Below are 17,615 nucleotides of genomic sequence, written 5' to 3' on the forward strand. Positions count from 1 at the left end.
AGTTGTGGGTCAGGTGAACTCCATGATACACTTTGGAGTATCGAAACCCTGGCCCATAACAAGGGTTACAGGCTTCCCTACAAATTAATAAGCATCACTGACAGACGGCAGGTCTATGTTGCCAGCAGACAAAAAAGGCTGCTCGGCTTTGAGAGCTACCAGAGCGAGGTGCAGGAGGCAAACTGTTTCTAGAGGTTGCATCTCTTTGACGAACGTCCAGGAAATTTGCCTTCACTTCGACAGGGGGAAGAATCGTCAGAAAAGCTGTATACCTGTTGGTGGATTTAAGAAACTCCAAAAACTGAGAGACGAGCCTGGAGATATCACTCGGTGACTGGGGAACACGTCGGAAGCTGGGCTATTAAGTATAAAAGAGGAGCATTTCTCTCTGTAGTTTAAAATATTAAAAGAAGTGTTTAGTCAATAGTGTTTTCAGTCATTTGCAACGCTTGAGAGTTCGAATCTCTTTTTAAATGCCTTCAGTCTCGACAAAGATGTAACACCATCCAGTTTCCCTTCTGGGTCCCATTAGTTGGTATCATGAATGGTTTTCTCTCCTCAAAGTTATGTACCCCTCTTCTTAAAATCTGCTCTCATTACTTAAGTTTTAACCCCCTCCCCTTGGCTTTGCAAGCTACCTTCCCAACTCCAACCTTCATTTCCCCAGGGTCCTGGAATGTGTTGTTTTCTCTCAACTTTGTGTCCATCTTTCCTTGGATTGGATTTGTTTATTGTCACATTTATCGAGGTACAGTGAAAAGTATTTTTCTGCGAGCAGCTCAACAGATCATTAAGTACATGAAGAGAAAATAAAATAAAATAAAATACAAATAATAGGGCAGCATAAGCACTGGCATCGGATGAAGCATACAAGGGTGTAGTGTTAATGAGGTCAGTCCATAAGAGGGTCATTTAGGAGTCTGATAACAGCGGTGAAGATGCTGTTTTTGTGTCTGTTTGTGCATGTTCTTTTGTATCTCCTGCCCGATGGAAGAAGTTGAAAGAGTGAATAAGCCACGTGGGAGGGGTCTTTGATTATGCTGCCCACTTTCCCCAGGCAGCAGGAGGTGTAGATGGAGTCAATGGATGGGAGGCAGATTCATGTGATGGACTGGGTGTGTTCACAAGGTTTCTTGCGGTCTTGGGCTGAGCAGTTGCCATACCAGGCTGTGATGCAGCCCGATAGGATGCTTTCTATGGTGCATCTGTAAAAGTTGATAAGAGTTAATGTGGATATGCCGAATTTCCTTAGTTTCCTGAGGAAGTATAGGCGCTGTTGTGCTCTCTTGGTGGTAGCGTCGACGTGGGTGGACCAGGACAGATTTTTTGAGATGTGTACCCAAGGAATTTGAAACTGCTAACCATCTCCACCTCGGCCCCGTTGATGCTGACAGGGGTGTGTACAGTACTTTGCTTCCTGAAGTCAATGACCAGCTCATTAGTTTTGCTGGCATTGAGGGAGAGATTATTGTTGCTGCACCGCTCCACTAGGTTCTCTATCTCCCTTCTGTATTCTGACTCGTCGTTATTCGAGATCCAGCCCACTACAGTCCTATCATCAGAAAACTTGTAGATGGGAGTTGGAACCAAATTTTGCCATGCAGTCATGTGCGTACAGGGAGTATAGTAGGGGGTTAAGTACGCTGGCTTTCGGGGCCCCGGTGTTGAGGACTATTGTGGCGGAGGTGTTGTTGTTTATTCTTACTGATTGCGGTCTGTGGGTCAGAAAGTCGAGGATCCAGTTGCAGAATGAGGAGCCGAGTCCTAGGTTTTGGAGCTTTGATACGAGCTTGGCTGGATTTAGGGTGTTGAAGGCAGAGCTGTAGTCAATAAATAGGAGTCTGATGTAGGAGTCCTTGTTGTTGAGAAGCTCCAGGGATGAGCGTAGGGCCAGGGAGATAGCGTCTGCTGTGAACCGGTTGCAGCGGTATGCGAATTACAGTGGATCAAGGGTTTCTGGGAGTATGGAGGTGATGCGCTTCATGACCAACCTCTCAAAGCACTTCATTACGACTGAAGTCAGGGCCACCGGACGGTAGTCATTGAGGCACGTTGCCTGGTTCTTCTTTGGCACCGAATGGTGCTGGTCTTCTTGAAGCAGGTGGGGACCTCGGAGCGGAGTAGGGACAGGTTAAAGATGTCCGCGAACACATCTGCCAGCTGGTCCGCGCAGGATCGGAATGCACGACCAGGGATCCCGTCCGGGCCCATCGCCTTCCGAGGGTTCACTTTCAGGAAGGCTGATCTGAATTTGGAAGCTGTGATGGTGGGTATGGGTGTGTTATGGGCTGTTGGGGCACTCGACAGCGGATCGTTGGATTCCTGCTCGAACTGAGCATTAACTGCATCGAGTTCATCGGGGAGGGGTGCGCTGCTGCTGGAGATATTGCTCGGCTTCGCTTTGTAGCCCGTTATGTTGTTTAGGCCTTGCCACAACCGCCGAGAGTCGGTTGGAGTCTCGCCTGGAAGTCTATGTTTGAATTCTTCCAATTAGGTTACAGTCCCAGCACCCAAACAGTTTGATTCAAAATGACAAACAAATAGCATCTGGTGTCTGTGACAAATGTAAATTGTCCCTCCCTATCCTTCTCAACTTGTCTGCAGCTTCTGTCAGTTGATTACACTATCCCCTTCCACGGATTACCAGCTAGGTGGGACTATATTCGGCTTGTTCTATTCTTACCCGTCTAATTGTAGCCAGGGAATCTCCCAAAATGGTTTCTCAGCCCACTCCCACAGTCACCTGGTGCTCCCAAGAATCTATCTTGGCCCCTCATATTCTCATCTTCATGCTGCCCCCTCAGCAACATCAACCGGAATCACAACATTAGTTTACACCCCGCTCGATCTCATCCTTCTCGACTCCTTCACCGTGTCCAATTTGTCATCCAAAATTCTGCTCTCCTGATGCCTTATCTGCTCAATGAATTAGCGGGTCCTGGTAAAGCAACACATTGATTCAAAAGTTTTCAAATCCTTCCACAGCCTTTACACAATTACCCTTTCCTATCTCTAATCTCCTCCAGGCCTAAAACCCTCAGGTATCTGTGTTCCTGGCCTCTTGAGAATCCCCCTCCACCACCAGTAGCTGTTTGAGTCCTAACCGCTGCAATTCCCTTCTTAAGCTCCTCAGCATCTCTTCACCTCTCTCTCTCTCTCTCTTTCCCCCCCCCTCCCCCCGCCAGGTTTTTAGTCATCTGTGTATATGGCCGTCATACAGTATTTTGTTTTAGAATATCCCTGTAAAAAAAAAAAAAAAGTGTCTTATATATACTTTAAATGGGAATGTCCTAAATACAAGTTGCGGTGAAAAGAAAAGAACATAGTGCCTTTCATGTCCTCAGAACATCCAAAAAGTACAGTGTTTATAAAAAGGTACTCACTGGAGAAACATTGCTTAGCACGGTAGCTAACTTGGACCACAATTGGCCAGATAGTTTTAATGACGCTAGTTGAGGGCTAAATGTTATTCAGGCTACCAAGGGAACATCACTGCTCTCTTTGAAAAATGGCTTGGGATCATTTACATCCTCCCGTGGGGCAGAGTCAGCCTTGGTTTAACTGCTCAGTAAGACAACACCTGAGACAGTGCACTCCACTGAAGTGTCAATGAAGAAGTGCATCTGGAATTCAGTTTTTTGATGAAAAATTGAGAATTCTACCAGTCAAGACCCATGGCAATAGTGAAGCCAAGCACAATCTATTGCTAGTGGGGTATTGCTCTGGTGGGTCTGCACACAAATGATATTATCCAACAGGAGCTTTATAATATAGTCATATAATTGAACAAATCCTGGGGCTAAAATTAATGAAACTTTGACAGGGGTAACAGGTGATTATGGATCTACCACCCATGAAATACTCAGTTTTACCCACTTATGCCCATTTTGAAGTAGAAGTTTTTTACCGCTACCTTCCTATGGATTTAGTGAAAGTGCCACAAAACTGTTCAAAATGCAAAAATAAATCTAACTAATACAAATAAAAATTCAAAATTCATTAGCACACCCCCTTCAATTAAACAGCAGCAATGGTTTTGTTCTCGTACTTTCAATTCAATAGAGCTTCCAGTCTCCAATTGGCTGGCAAGTGTGACTTCCTTGATCCTGGGGAAAGGCCATCCAATGGGCTGTCAAGTGCTCTAGTGAAGCAAGATGCAAGATGTGACAGGAGGTACCCACCACCTCTCTAGACAGCAGCAAAGACAAGACTGCCCCGCTGAGGCTACACTTACCGCTCAACTCGGCAATGCAGGAAGATGCCTCACTGATCGGGGCACCATTTGTAAATGCCACCCCGATCTTTCTGCCCCCTCAGCTATTCGAAGCCTCCGGACCCACTACTTACCTCTTACAAGGTCCTCAAGGCCACCCCTCACCCCACCTCTTAAGGGCCTGATCCCTGGCACAGGCAACCTGGCACCGCTAGCCTAGCACCCTGGCAATGCCTGTGCTAGTAAGGCAGTGCCACCCATGCCTGGGTGCCAGAGACCCACTACCCTGGAGTCTCTAATTGCCTGGTATATCCCCCCACCCCGGTGCCAACACCTGATCCACGTTTGTGGAAACTAGTGCTAAACGGCACCATGGCGAGGTCTCCCTGGCAGGGGCATTCGTTCCCGGGCCCTGGGAGAATCTGGCTCAGACATATTTAAATGAGCCTAATACGTTAACTTAAATATGTTAATCTGGGCCTCGCCCAATGAAGGAGAGATCCAGAACACGATGTCTTGTAAGAGCTGGTTAAATCTCGAGGCACTTCGAGCATCACGAATCACCAGAGAGACCTCTCATGAGATTCACCGGCCTTGTCGCATCACCAAGGCAGGCACAACGAGGATATTAAACTGCGCCCATCATCTTAAATACATCCAAAAATAAAGAGTAGTAGTGTTTCTTTTTAATTAGATGATGCAGCTACATATTCAGTAAGACACTTCAAACTAAATTTAAAGACTTCAAAATAACATAAAGACATGACATGACTTGGAACCCCAGTTTGATCAGAGAATTCCCTCCGTTGCACAAACACTTGACCAGGTGATGTAGTGGTTATCACTGCTGCCACACGGTACAAAGGACCCGGGTTCGAATCCCAGCCCTGGGTCACTGTCCATGTAAAGTTTGCACATTCTCCCCATGTCTGTGTGGGTTTCATCCCCATAACCCAAAGATGTGCAGGGGAGGTGAATTGGCCATGCTAAATTGCTCCTTATTGGAAAAATAAAAAAGAACGTTTGACCAGAACAGCGAAAATCAGAATACGAGGTTTTGTGATCAACAATGCAAAATATATTTGCAAATTAATGGGAACATAGATATGTGACAGCCAAGGTTCCATGCTGGGCACAAACAGGGATCATGAAAACAAGAAGCTTGTGCACCAAATCCTTCAAGATGCATTCCTGTATTAGTAGCACAGTCATTAGTCCAGAATTTGTGATAACGATCAGCATTAACTTTCATTCCCCCTCTCGAATCAGACTGCAACTTCAGGATGTGGTTTGATTTGCAGTATTGTTCACTGCTCTGCTGTGACCCCCTACCCACAGCCAATGACAGTTGCTCGGATGAGAACCGCCCCTTTTCTGTTTTCATTATCACTATTACAAACCATTGTTTAATGTGGGTTTTCAATGGCGATGACCAATAACTACTGCCTATCAAGTCCAGAAAAAAAAAGTTACATTTTTGCAAAATTAATTACATTTTTTAAAGAATTAAAACATTTCTAAAGTTTATTCATATTTCAGCTTCTACCTTAACCTACCCACATGATCTAAACTTTGAACAAGTAGGGGCTGGTTTAGCACAGTGGGCTAAACAGCTGGCTTGTAATGCAGAACAAGGCCAGCAGTGCGGGTTCAAGTCCTGTACCGGCCTCCCCAAACAGCCATGTGGCGACCAGGGGCTTTTCACAGTAACTTCATTTGAAGCCTACTTGTGACAGTAAGCGATTATTATTATTATTAAAGTTATGTTTTTCATTTCCTGGTGAGCTGTCTGTGAAAATACGGAGCGATTGCTGCTTAGACAGTTTTTTTAAAAAAATCTTTATTGTCACAAATAGGCTTACATTAACACTGCAATGAAGATAATGGGAAAAGCCCCTTGACGTCACACTCGGCGCCTCTTCGGGTAGACAGAGGGAGAATTCAGAATGCCCAATTCACCTAACAGCACGTCTTTCGGGACTTGTGGGAGGAAACCGGAGCACCCGGAGGAAACCCACGCAGACACAGGGAGAACGTGCAGACTCCGCAAAGACAGTGACTCAAGCCGGGAATCGAACCTGGGACCCTGGCGCTGCCCTAAGCCTGGTGACATCCCTGCAGCTCGATAGTGGTAATCCCCATTAAATTACACTATGATCAACTGCACTGCCAAGTTGAAGCTTTTGCCGCAGAGGTCACTATATCTCTCAACAAGGCTTTCTTCAGCTTCAGCAGCAATCACTGCTACCTTGCCACCAACTGCAAGTTGTTACGTTAAATGTTTCATGAGCACTGACTTCTGTAAGTGAAAATATTTCTTTTTAAAAGAGGGGTTACAAGTTACAAGAAGAACCCGCCCAGTATCTTCAGAAAGCCTTGCACGTCCGTTCTATGTACAGCATACTGTATCTTGCAGAATGCAAACACCACATTCAGAAAAGCTGGGACTTAAAAAAACCCTGAGAAAACAAAGCAGACAATATGCAATTTAAAAGATCACAATAGTTAGTTTAGGTGCAGAGAAGGGAGAGCCTGATCCACCATTCAACTAGATCATTGGCTGATCTTCTACCTTTATTTAACTTTATCCAACACATGCCAAACAAACCACCAAAATGTTACATGCATGTTTGCTGCCCAAGTTAGAGTACTTACTGGTGATCATTCCTCCAGTTATGGATGCCAGGAAGCCCACAACAATGGCAATCACGGATATCATTCTGCCTTGCTTGTGTCTTTGAAGCATTACAAACATCAGCAGGCCCACAGCACCATGGAGAAAGAGAGAGGAGAAGAGAGCCCAGAGGAAAACCCAGTACCACATTTCTGCGGGGGGAAAAAGAAAACGATAATTAGAATTTATGTGAAACAAATCTTAAACAGACCTTGACATTGCTGACATTTATAAAAGACAAGACACAGAAGTTAATTTAGCTTTAAAACTAACTAGGTGAATACAGCTGTTAAGAAAACAAAGGTAGTTTTAAGGTATTTACATTAGTATTGATAAACATTAGAAATAAGTTATAGTAGTTTCAAGTGGGTTTATTTTAATGGTTTTGTGTCTGGAAGAGACGGTATTTCTAACTATGTGTGGGGGTTGGTTAAGTTTCAACTGTATCTAGAGAGGGCTATGGCGTGAAGAATAAATAAAAGGCATAAACATGTGGTTCTGCTTAGCAACTGGGGGGCCTTGTAAGGCAGGGAAGATTTTAAGTTTTAATTTTACCTGAATTTGTGGGCAGTTGTAGACAGGACATTGAGGAGTGAATCTCTCTTGACTCTGCCACGAGAAGATGGACATACAGGACAGGACAGCAGTTTCAAAATTCGTCCGGTGCCGACCTAGCCCCTCAAAGTTGGGGCTCGGCCCCCAAAGATGCGGAGGATTCCGCACCTTTGGGGCGGCGCGATGCCCGTCTGATTTGCGCCGTTTTGGGCGCCAGTCGGCGGACATCGCGCCGTTTCCGGAGAATTTCGCCCCTGGTCTGGATTTCAGAATGCAAACGGAAAATTCTGTTCTTAGAAGTGGTGTTTGGAAACTCATGTGATAAACATCTGGGGGGATTCAGAGAAGAAATCCACAGACACTAACTTGGGTTCAGCACAGAGTTGGTATATTGTGTTGTTAAGCTAAGGGGAGGAGGCATTGGACCATAATCCAAATTTTTCATGTTCAATAAATATTTTTTCCTTGCTGTTAAAATATTATTTTTTATTTTTTTAAATAAATTTAGAGTACCCAATTCATTTTTTCCAATTAAGGGGCAATTTAGTGTGTTCAATCCACCTACCTTGCACATCTTTGGGTTGTGGGGGTGAGACTCACGCAAACACGGGGAGAATGTGCAAACTCCACACGGACAGTGACCCAGAGCCGGGATCCAACCGGGGACCTCAGCGCTGTGAGGCTGCAGTGCTACCACTGCGCCACCGTGCTGCCCTGTTAAAATATAATTAACGGTCATCTGACTATGTTCTTCCTTCCACATTTAGGGTTTTAGGCCAGAGTTCCATTTTGGGATCTTGTCATCCATTTACAGCAACTGGGATTGGAACACACAAAAACTCCTTGAATGAAATAGAGCAAGCTCCCAGAATTTCTCAGAAGTTTTATTTTGCCACAAAACCTACTGGATGATCATTGTGTCCACTACTTCTAGTCGATAATTCTAAAAGGTCAAACTTATGTAAACCGTTCATTTTAAGTTGGTTGGAAAATGCTCAGGTCCATGCACAGCTTTAAGGATTGATCATTCCTGGCTCTTTGCCAATCTCTGGCATTCTTTTAAAAAATAATTGGTTTTCTAACAAATGCTGCAGTAAAATGTAATGCCCAAACTGCAGAGCGAAACTGACTTTGAAACAAAACGTATACATAAGATGATTTATTACATTCCCAGTGTTAAAGCAAGGTTTTACAAGGACAAAATGGTTACACTATGTAATGGCATAGCATATTGTTCTGCAGGTGAGTTTGAGCTATGTCCTAAAGGCCCTCAAGAACCATGTTTTTTTAAAATTATCAATATTTTTATTCCAAAGGCTTTGCAATATTATAAAATAACAATAATACTACATTAATCACCAAATTAAACAGTAGAAAACCACATTTTAATCAATATCAACCTTTGTGGTACTGACCCATACCCCTTACCTCTATTAATTCATAACAAAGAAAAAAAATATAACTACAACCTGATCCCCCCACCCCCACAACTGATGGTGACCAATGCTCTGAAAAGGAAATTAATGGCTGCCATCTCTAGTAGAATCCATCCTCTAATGGTGTATTTGACCTTTGGTGTACTTGACTTATTCATGATTGAGGAAATCCATTAGGTCCTCCAGCCATGACAAGGTGCTGGGTAGAGTGGGAGAGCACCATCCCAGCAGAACTTGCCTCAGGATAATCAGCAAAGCAAAAGTGAGGAATCTCTGTCTTTGCCCCCCGCCTGCAGCATGAGCTAGTCTGATACCCTGAAAATGGTCACCAACGGACAGGGCTCCAGATCGATACCAAGAATCCCTGACATGTTGTTAAAGAAGGAGATACAAAAACTGCCAAGTTTTGGACAGGACCAGAACATACGGGTATGACTCACTGGACCCAGAGAACACGAAACACACTGGTCTACCCTCCTGAGAAAAAACCAACAACATAATCCTAATCAGATGTACTGACTTGAACTGAATCAAGCTGAACCTAGCACAGGAAGAGGTCGAGTTAACACTGTACTGGGCTTCCCTCCGCACCCCCTCCTCAAAAGCCAGACCCAGCTCCCCCTCCCACTTCGCCCAGTGGAGACTGCACCTCAGACAGGATCCGACCGTAGACATCTGAAATCTTACCCTCACCCACATCAGCAAGAGGTAGAATCCTATTGGTAAAAGAGGGTGGGGTGCTAAAGGAAACAAGATCTCCTTGCGGAGGAAATCATGCACCTGTAGATACCTAAAAAAAATACAGAGTTGGAATGTTTCCACCAGCTCCTCAAATCCAATAAACCTGCATCCCATAAACAAAGTTACTAAACCTCTGCAGCCCTTCCAGGACCCAAACCACAAGTCCAAAACCGCAGGCACAAAGGAGTGATTCTCACAGATAGGGGCCAACAACAATATGGAGCCGAGGCTAAAACGTTGCCTGGACTGTCTCCAAACCCTCAGTGTAGTCACCATCACCGGGCTAGAGGTAAATTTCATAGGAGAAAAAGGAAGCGAGGCAGTAACTGAGGCCCATAAACTGGAACGACGACAAGAACCCGCCTCCATCTGCCCCCATATTGAATTCAGTTCCCTAAGGCACCCCAACACCTTTTCAATATTGGCAGCCCAATAACAGAATAATAAATTAGGTAAGGCTAAGCCCCCTAATTGTCTTTCCCTCTGCAGGAACGTCCTGCAAATTCTCAGAATCCTTCCCGCCAAATGAAAGAGATAATCTTATCGATTTAACTTATCGATTTTAACAAAAAATGATTTGGGAAGACAGGAAGAAAGTAAGAGGAATGGCAGGGAAGGGAGTGCAATGTTCCTCCTGCAGGATGTTTGAGGTGAGGGATGCAGTTAGAGTCCCTGCTGATTTTACCTGCAGGAAGTGCTGCCATCTCCAGCTCCTACAAGACCGAGTTAGGGAACTGGAGCTGGAGTTTGAAGAACTTCGGATCATTCGGGAGGCAGAAGGGGTCATAGATAGCAGCTTCAGGGAATTAGTTACACCAAAGATTGGAGATAGGTGGGTAACTGTAAGAGGGACTGGGAAAAAGCAGTCAGTGCAGGGATCCCCTGCGGTCGTTCCCCTGAGAAACAAGTATACCGCTTTGGATACTTGTGGGGGGGGGGGGGGGGGACTTACCAGGGGTAAGCCATGGGGTACGGGCCTCTGGCACGGAGTCTGTCCCTGTTGCTCAGAAGGGAAGGGGGGAGAGGAGCAGAGCATTAGTAATTGGGGACTCTATAGTCAGGGGCACAGATAGGAGATTTTGTGGGAGCGTGAGAGACTCACGTTTGGTATGTTGCCTCCCAGGTGCAAGGGTACGTGATGTCTCGGATCGTGTTTTCTGGGTCCTTAGGGGGGAGGGGGAGCAGCCCCAAGTCGTGGTCCACATTGGCACTAACGACATAGGTAGGAAAGGGGACAAGGATGTCAGGCAGGCTTTCAGGGAGCTAGGATGGAAGCTCAGAACTAGAACAAACAGAGTTGTTATCTCTGGGTTGTTGCCCGTGCCATGTGATAGTGAGATGAGGAATAGGGAGAGAGAGCATTTAAACACGTGGCTACAGGGATGGTGCAGGCGGGAGGGATTCAGATTTCTGGATAACTGGGGCTCTTTCTGGGGAAGGTGGGACCTCTACAGACAGGATGGGCTACATCTGAACCTGAGGGGCACAAATATCCTGGGGGGGAGATTTGTTAGTGCTCTTTGGGGGGGCTTAAACTAATGCAGCAGGGGCATGGGAACCTGGATTGTAGTTTTAGGGTAAGGGAGAATGAGAGTATAGAGGTCAGGAGCACAGATTTGACGTCGCAGGAGGGGGCCAGTGTTCAGGTAGGTGGTTTGAAGTGTGTCTACTTCATTGCCAGGAGTATACGAAACAAGGTAGGGGAACTGGCAGCATGGGTTGGTACCTGGGACTTCGATGTTGTGGCCATTTCGGAGACATGGATAGAGCATGGACAGGAATGGATGTTGCAGGTTCCGGGGTTTAGGTGTTTTAGTAAGCTCAGAGAAGGAGGCAAAAGAGGGGGAGGTGTGGCGCTGCGAGTCAAGAGCAGTATTACGGTGGCGGAGAGGATGCTAGATGGGGACTCTTCTTCCGAGGTAGTATGGGCTGAAGTTAGAAACAGGAAAGGAGAGATCATCCTGTTGGGAGTTTTTTATAGGCCTCCTAATAATTCTAGGGATGTAGAGGAAAGGATGGCGAAGATGATTCTGGATATGAGCGAAAGTAACAGGGTAGTTATTATGGGAGACTTTAACTTTCCAAATATTGACTGGAAAAGATATAGTTCGAGTACAATAGATGGGTCGTTTTTTGTACAGTGTGTGCAGGAGGGTTTCCTGAAACAATATGTTGACAGGCCAACAAGAGGCGAGGCCATGTTGGATTTGGTTTTGGGTAATGAACCAGGCCAGGTGTTGGATTTGGAGGTAGGAGAGCACTTTGGGGACAGTGACCACAATTCGGTGACGTTTACGTTAATGATGGAAAGGGATAAGTATACACCGAAGGGCAAGAGTTATAGCTGGGGGAAGGGCAATTATGATGCCATTAGACGTGACTTGGGGGGGATAAGGTGGAGAAGTAGGCTGCAAGTGTTGGGCACACTGGATAAGTGGGGCTTGTTCAAGGATCAGCTACTGCGTGTTCTTGATAAGTATGTACCGGTCAGAAAGGGAGGAAGGCGTTGAGCGAGGGAACCGTGGTTTACCAAGGAAGTGGAATCTCTTGTTAAGAGGAAGGAGGAGGCCTATGTGAAGATGAAGTGTGAAGTTTCGGTTGGGGCGATGGATAGTTACAAGGTAGCGAGGAAGGATCTAAAGAGAGAGCTAAGACGAGCAAGGAGGGGGCATGAGAAGTATTTGGCAGGAAGGATCAAGGAAAACCCAAAAGCTTTCTATAGGTATGTCAGGAATAAGCGAATGACTAGGGAAAGAGTAGGACCAGTCAAGGACAGGGATGGGAAATTGTGTGTGGAGTCTGAAGAGATAGGCGAGATACTAAATGAATATTTTTCGTCAGTATTCACTCAGGAAAAAGATAATGTTGTGGAGGAGAATGCGGAGCCCCAGGCTAATAGAATAGATGGCATTGAGGTACGTAGGGAAGAGGTGTTGGCAATTCTGGACAGGCTGAAAATAGATAAGTCACCGGGACCTGATGGGATTTATCCTAGGATTCTCTGGGAGGCCAGGGAAGAGATTGCTGGACCTTTGGCTTTGATTTTTATGTCATCATTGGCTACAGGAATAGTGCCAGAGGACTGGAGGACAGCAAATGTGGTCCCTTTGTTCAAAAAGGGGATCAGAGACAACCCCGGCAACTATAGACCGGTGAGCCTCACGTCTGTAGTGGGTAAAGTCTTGGAGGGGATTATAAGAGACAAGATTTATAATCATCTAGATAGGAATAATATGATCAGGGATAGTCAGCATGGCTTTGTGAAGGGTAGGTCATGCCTCACAAGCCTTATTGAGTTCTTTGAGAAGGTGACTGAACAGGTAGACGAGGGTAGAGCAGTTGATGTGGTGTATATGGATTTCAGCAAAGCGTTTGATAAGGTTCCCCACGGTAGGCTATTGCAAAAAATACGGAGGCTGGGGATTGAGGGTGATTTAGAGATGTGGATCAGAAATTGGCTAGCTGAAAGAAGACAGAGGGTGGTGGTTGATGGGAAATGTTCAGAATGGAGTACAGTCACAAGTGGAGTACCACAAGCATCTGTTCTGGGGCCGTTGCTGTTTGTCATTTTTATCAATGACCTAGAGGAAGGCGCAGAAGGGTGGGTGAGTAAATTTGCAGACGATACTAAAGTCGGTGGTGTTGTCGATAGTGTGGAAGGATGTAGCAGGTTACAGAGGGATATAGATAAGCTGCAGAGCTGGGCTGAGAGGTGGCAAATGGAGTTTAATGTAGAGAAGTGTGAGGTGATTCACTTTGGAAGGAATAACAGGAATGTGGAATATTTGGCTAATGGTAAAGTTCTTGAAAGTGTGGATGAGCAGAGGGATCTAGGTGTCCATGTACATAGATCCCTGAAAGTTGCCACCCAGGTTGATAGGGTTGTGAAGAAGGCCTATGGAGTGTTGGCCTTTATTGGTAGAGGGATTGAGTTCCGGAGTCGGGAGGTCATGTTGCAGCTGTACAGAACTCTGGTACGGCCGCATTTGGAGTATTGCGTACAGTTCTGGTCACCGCATTATAGGAAGGACGTGGAGGCTTTGGAGCAGGTGCAGAGGAGATTTACCAGGATGTTGCCTGGTATGGAGGGAAAATCTTATGAGGAAAGGCTGATGGACTGGAGGTTGTTTTCGTTGGAGAGAAGAAGGTTAAGAGGAGACTTAATAGAGGCATACAAAATGATCAGGGGGTTGGATAGGGTGGACAGTGAGAGCCTTCTCCCGCGGATGGATATGGCTGGCACGAGGGGACATAACTTTAAACTGAGGGGTAATAGATATAGGACAGAGGTCAGAGGTAGGTTCTTTACGCAAAGAGTAGTGAGGCCGTGGAATGCCCTACCTGCTACAGTAGTGAACTCGCCAACATTGAGGGCATTTAAAAGTTTATTGGATAAACATATGGATGATAATGGCATAGTGTAGGTTAGATGGCTTTTGTTTCGGTGCAACATCGTGGGCCGAAGGGCCTGTACTGCGTTGTATTGTTCTATGTTCTATGAAGACATTGCAAAAGAAACAGTAACCTTGGAAGGATATGCATTTTAACTGTCTGAACCCTGCCCGCCAAGGACAGGGGGAGATTGTCCCACCACTGCTAATCTGCTCGGACCTCATTCACCAGCTTAGTAAAATGAAGTTTATGAAGAGAAGCCCAGTCGTGGGCGACCTGGATTCCCAGATAATGAAAGCTAGATCTGGCAAGCTGAATAGGCAAATCCTCAAGTTGGCTTCCCTCTCTGGGGGGTTCACGCTAAAATATTCGCTCTTGTCCAGGTTTACCTTGTACCCTGAAAAGGAGCCGGAACTCCTCAATAGCTTCATTATCTCATCCATTGCGGACGGATCCATGATATAAAGATCTTCTACATACAGGGACACCCACTCTTTCCCACTCCTCTCTATTCCCCTCTATGTCTCGGAAGATCTCAACGCGATAGCCAGTGGCTCGGTTGCCAAGGCAAACAGAAGCGGAGACAGAGGCCAACCCTGCCTTGTGCCCCTACCCAACTGAGCCCGAGCTCGAGGAATTTGTACAGACACCAGCGGTCTCTATTTCCCCCTCTCCTCTACAAACGGATCAAAGATATAAATTTCAGTCCGAAACCTAAACCTCCCAAAATTTCAAATAATCACACCCACTGGACTCTGTCAGCGTCCAATGAGACAATTACCTCCAGATCGGACACTGGAGAGAGAGGGGGACAGAACGGTGTATAATAAATGACCAATGTGGGAGGATAACTGCCGATCCTCGACTAACCCAGTCTGATCCTCTGATATCACCCCTAGGAAGCAGGGCTCCAGTCGCAATGCCAGCACCTTAGCATCAGCATTAAGCAAAGAAATCAGCCTATATGACCCATACTCTGTAGGGTCCTTGCCCTTCTTCAGAATTAAGGAGAGGGATGCCTGTGCCAATGTAGCGGACAAAGCCCTCCGGGCCAGGGAATTGTTGCAGGGCCTTCTAAAAATCAATGGTTTTGGCAGACTGCGTAGTTCCAATACACGTCACCACATCCTTAAGTCTCAACAGGGTTTCTAACTCCTCCCAGCTCTCTCTCTCTCCACCACCATGAAGGACCGCTCTCCTTGTCCAGGCAGGACTACCCCCCCACCCCCCCCTTCTCCCGCTGGGGTGGAGACCAGCCTGCCACCCGAGTCCCTCATTTAACAGTTTCTCGGGAGGCCACCTGTCGCCTCAGCTGATGCGGCAAAAGACGACTGGCCTTGTCTCCATGCTAATAAAAGGTTCCGCCTCGAGTTTCAAAGTTGGCCCATGCCTTACCAGTTTCAGAGTAAACAAATTCTGTTTGCAATTTCCTCCTAGACGCTAGCAACTCTGATGTAGGGGCAATCGAATGTTGGTGGTACACCTCTAGGATGGAGTTCACCAATTTCCTTTGCACCAACCTCCCAGACGTTTCGCTATGTGATTTATATGAGATAATCTCTTCCTAATGGCCGCTTTAAGGACCTCCCATAGTGTAGAAAGGGAAATAGAGTTGCTTCTGTTGGATATAGTGGACAGGAACCTCTGCTTCGCAGGCAGCGCACTCACCCCCACGGATTTCCCAACAGTGTGGGGGTGTCCACAATGGGAAACCCCATTGGCCGGCTGCCAGGGTGGAGGGTACCACTCCAGTAAACAGGATGGAGAATCCTGCCCAATATATTCTCCAATGGCGGAAGATGTACGCTCACAGAAACGTGTATCTGCCAACAGCCCGTGTCCAGTCTCCATGGTGGGCTTTGAAAGGGACCCGGGTGTAACACTAAATCCACATGTTGAGCATGGTCTGAGATAACAAACAATTGCCGAGTACCCCACCCTCATCACTCCAGAGTGGAGAGATCTATCCAGCACAAAAATGTCTATTCGAGAGTAGATCTGATGAACCTGGGAGAAGAGAGAAAAGTCCTTGTCCTTCGGATGTAAAAACCACCAATGGTATGCACCCCCTCATCCACTCCTTGAAAGTCACCGACGCTTTAGCCACCCCTGAAGGAAGGCATAGATCGGCTCAGTCTAGGATCCAAACCACAATTTAAAATCTCCTCTCAAGGTCAGCTGATGGGTATCCATCAGGAATAGAGGTCAGCAATTTATTAATAGAAACTGTATCCTCCCAATTCAGAGCATATACATTTACTAGGACCACCGAGGTGCCCGGCAAAGACCCACTGATAAACATGCCTCCCGTTCAAATCTGTCAGAATCCTAAAGGCCGAGAAGGAAACCCTTTTATTTATCAATACTGCGGCCCCTGGGCCCTACCATCAAATCCGGAGTGGAACACCTGTCCCACCCAACCCTTCTGTAACCATGTCTGGTCTCTGATCTGCAAATGGGTCTCCTGCAGAAACACAACATCAGCAATACCCTTCAGATGAGCGAATATCCTCGATCACTCCCTGGACCATTCAACCCCCTCATATTCCAAGTGACCAGCCAAATTGGGGGTTTCCCAGCAGCCCCTCCTTACATCAGCCATATTCACCTAAAGAGTTTATTCTAAAATTACTTTAAAAAGTACAGGCATCAAGCCCACCTGAGAAGGCCACCAAGCTCCCCAACAAAATCCTCTTGGCCTTCTCCCATCCCACAACTCCCATTAAACCCACAACCAAAAACCCAAACAGTCAAAAGGTGAACAACACCCCAAAACCTTAATAATTCCTAACCCCAAACAGAAGCAACATCCTAAGCTCATTATCATAGTACAGAGTTTAGATAACGAACTGCAGTAACTCCCACGGCTTCGCTCCCATTAGCTACCATATTCAGCTCGCAGAGCAACTCCCTCCCGGAGCACATAAAACTGAGTAATCATAACTACCAGCTCCCTCGTCTGCATCCAACTTCGGTGAACAAAAACAAACACCCATCCCATGCAAGAATAAAATACAAACTGGTATAAGAGACCCCAACAAGACTTCAAAATCACAAACCCTCTCCAATAACAAGACCCCATATATAATACAAGATACAATTATCTCATTCTTAGCCCATGCTTCTTCACAAGCATTGACATCTTTCGGCTTATAAGTCAGTCATAGGCATGCAGGGTAAGCCACTTCAAACCAGCTTTGTTCCCATGTCCTGGTATAGCCTTCCCATTTGTAGTACGGTGTTCTTTTGCCCACCTCAGGAATTATTCCTTATCGTGGTAACTGTGGCACCCAGCGATAATTGCCCGAGGTGGCTCTGCCGGGTGAGGCTTCTGACTGAGCGAGCAATGGGTCTGATCCAGCTCATGAGGGGGAAAATCTGTCCATCCTGCCCCACCAACTTCGACATGTATACAGTCGGGTAAGGGACCTCCATTTCCTCCAGCAGCACCACGACTATGGATTTTGCTTATTGGAGAGATTTTCTAGTTGTCTACTTCGGCATGCAGAGATTTGCTATTATCAACCAACATGGTCATCTCAGCCTCCAGAGAGACAATCCGCTTCCACGCTCTGCAACACTGCACCATGCGCCTTGACCATTT

General features: G+C 46.2%; 1 protein-coding gene across 1 annotated transcript in view; it reads right to left on the bottom strand.

Moving 5' to 3' along the window:
* Positions 1–17,615, bottom strand: part of tmem170b (transmembrane protein 170B) — an 87,224-nt gene that overhangs the window by 32,270 nt on the left and 37,339 nt on the right. Inside the window, exon 2 of the mRNA XM_072509581.1 lies at positions 6,869–7,039. Coding sequence (XP_072365682.1) covers positions 6,869–7,039 — 171 coding nt within the window. The remainder of the gene's footprint in view (positions 1–6,868; positions 7,040–17,615) is intronic.

The sequence above is a fragment of the Scyliorhinus torazame genome, chromosome 6, assembly GCF_047496885.1.
Source record: "Scyliorhinus torazame isolate Kashiwa2021f chromosome 6, sScyTor2.1, whole genome shotgun sequence".
In the NCBI taxonomy this organism is placed as follows: domain Eukaryota; kingdom Metazoa; phylum Chordata; class Chondrichthyes; order Carcharhiniformes; family Scyliorhinidae; genus Scyliorhinus; species Scyliorhinus torazame.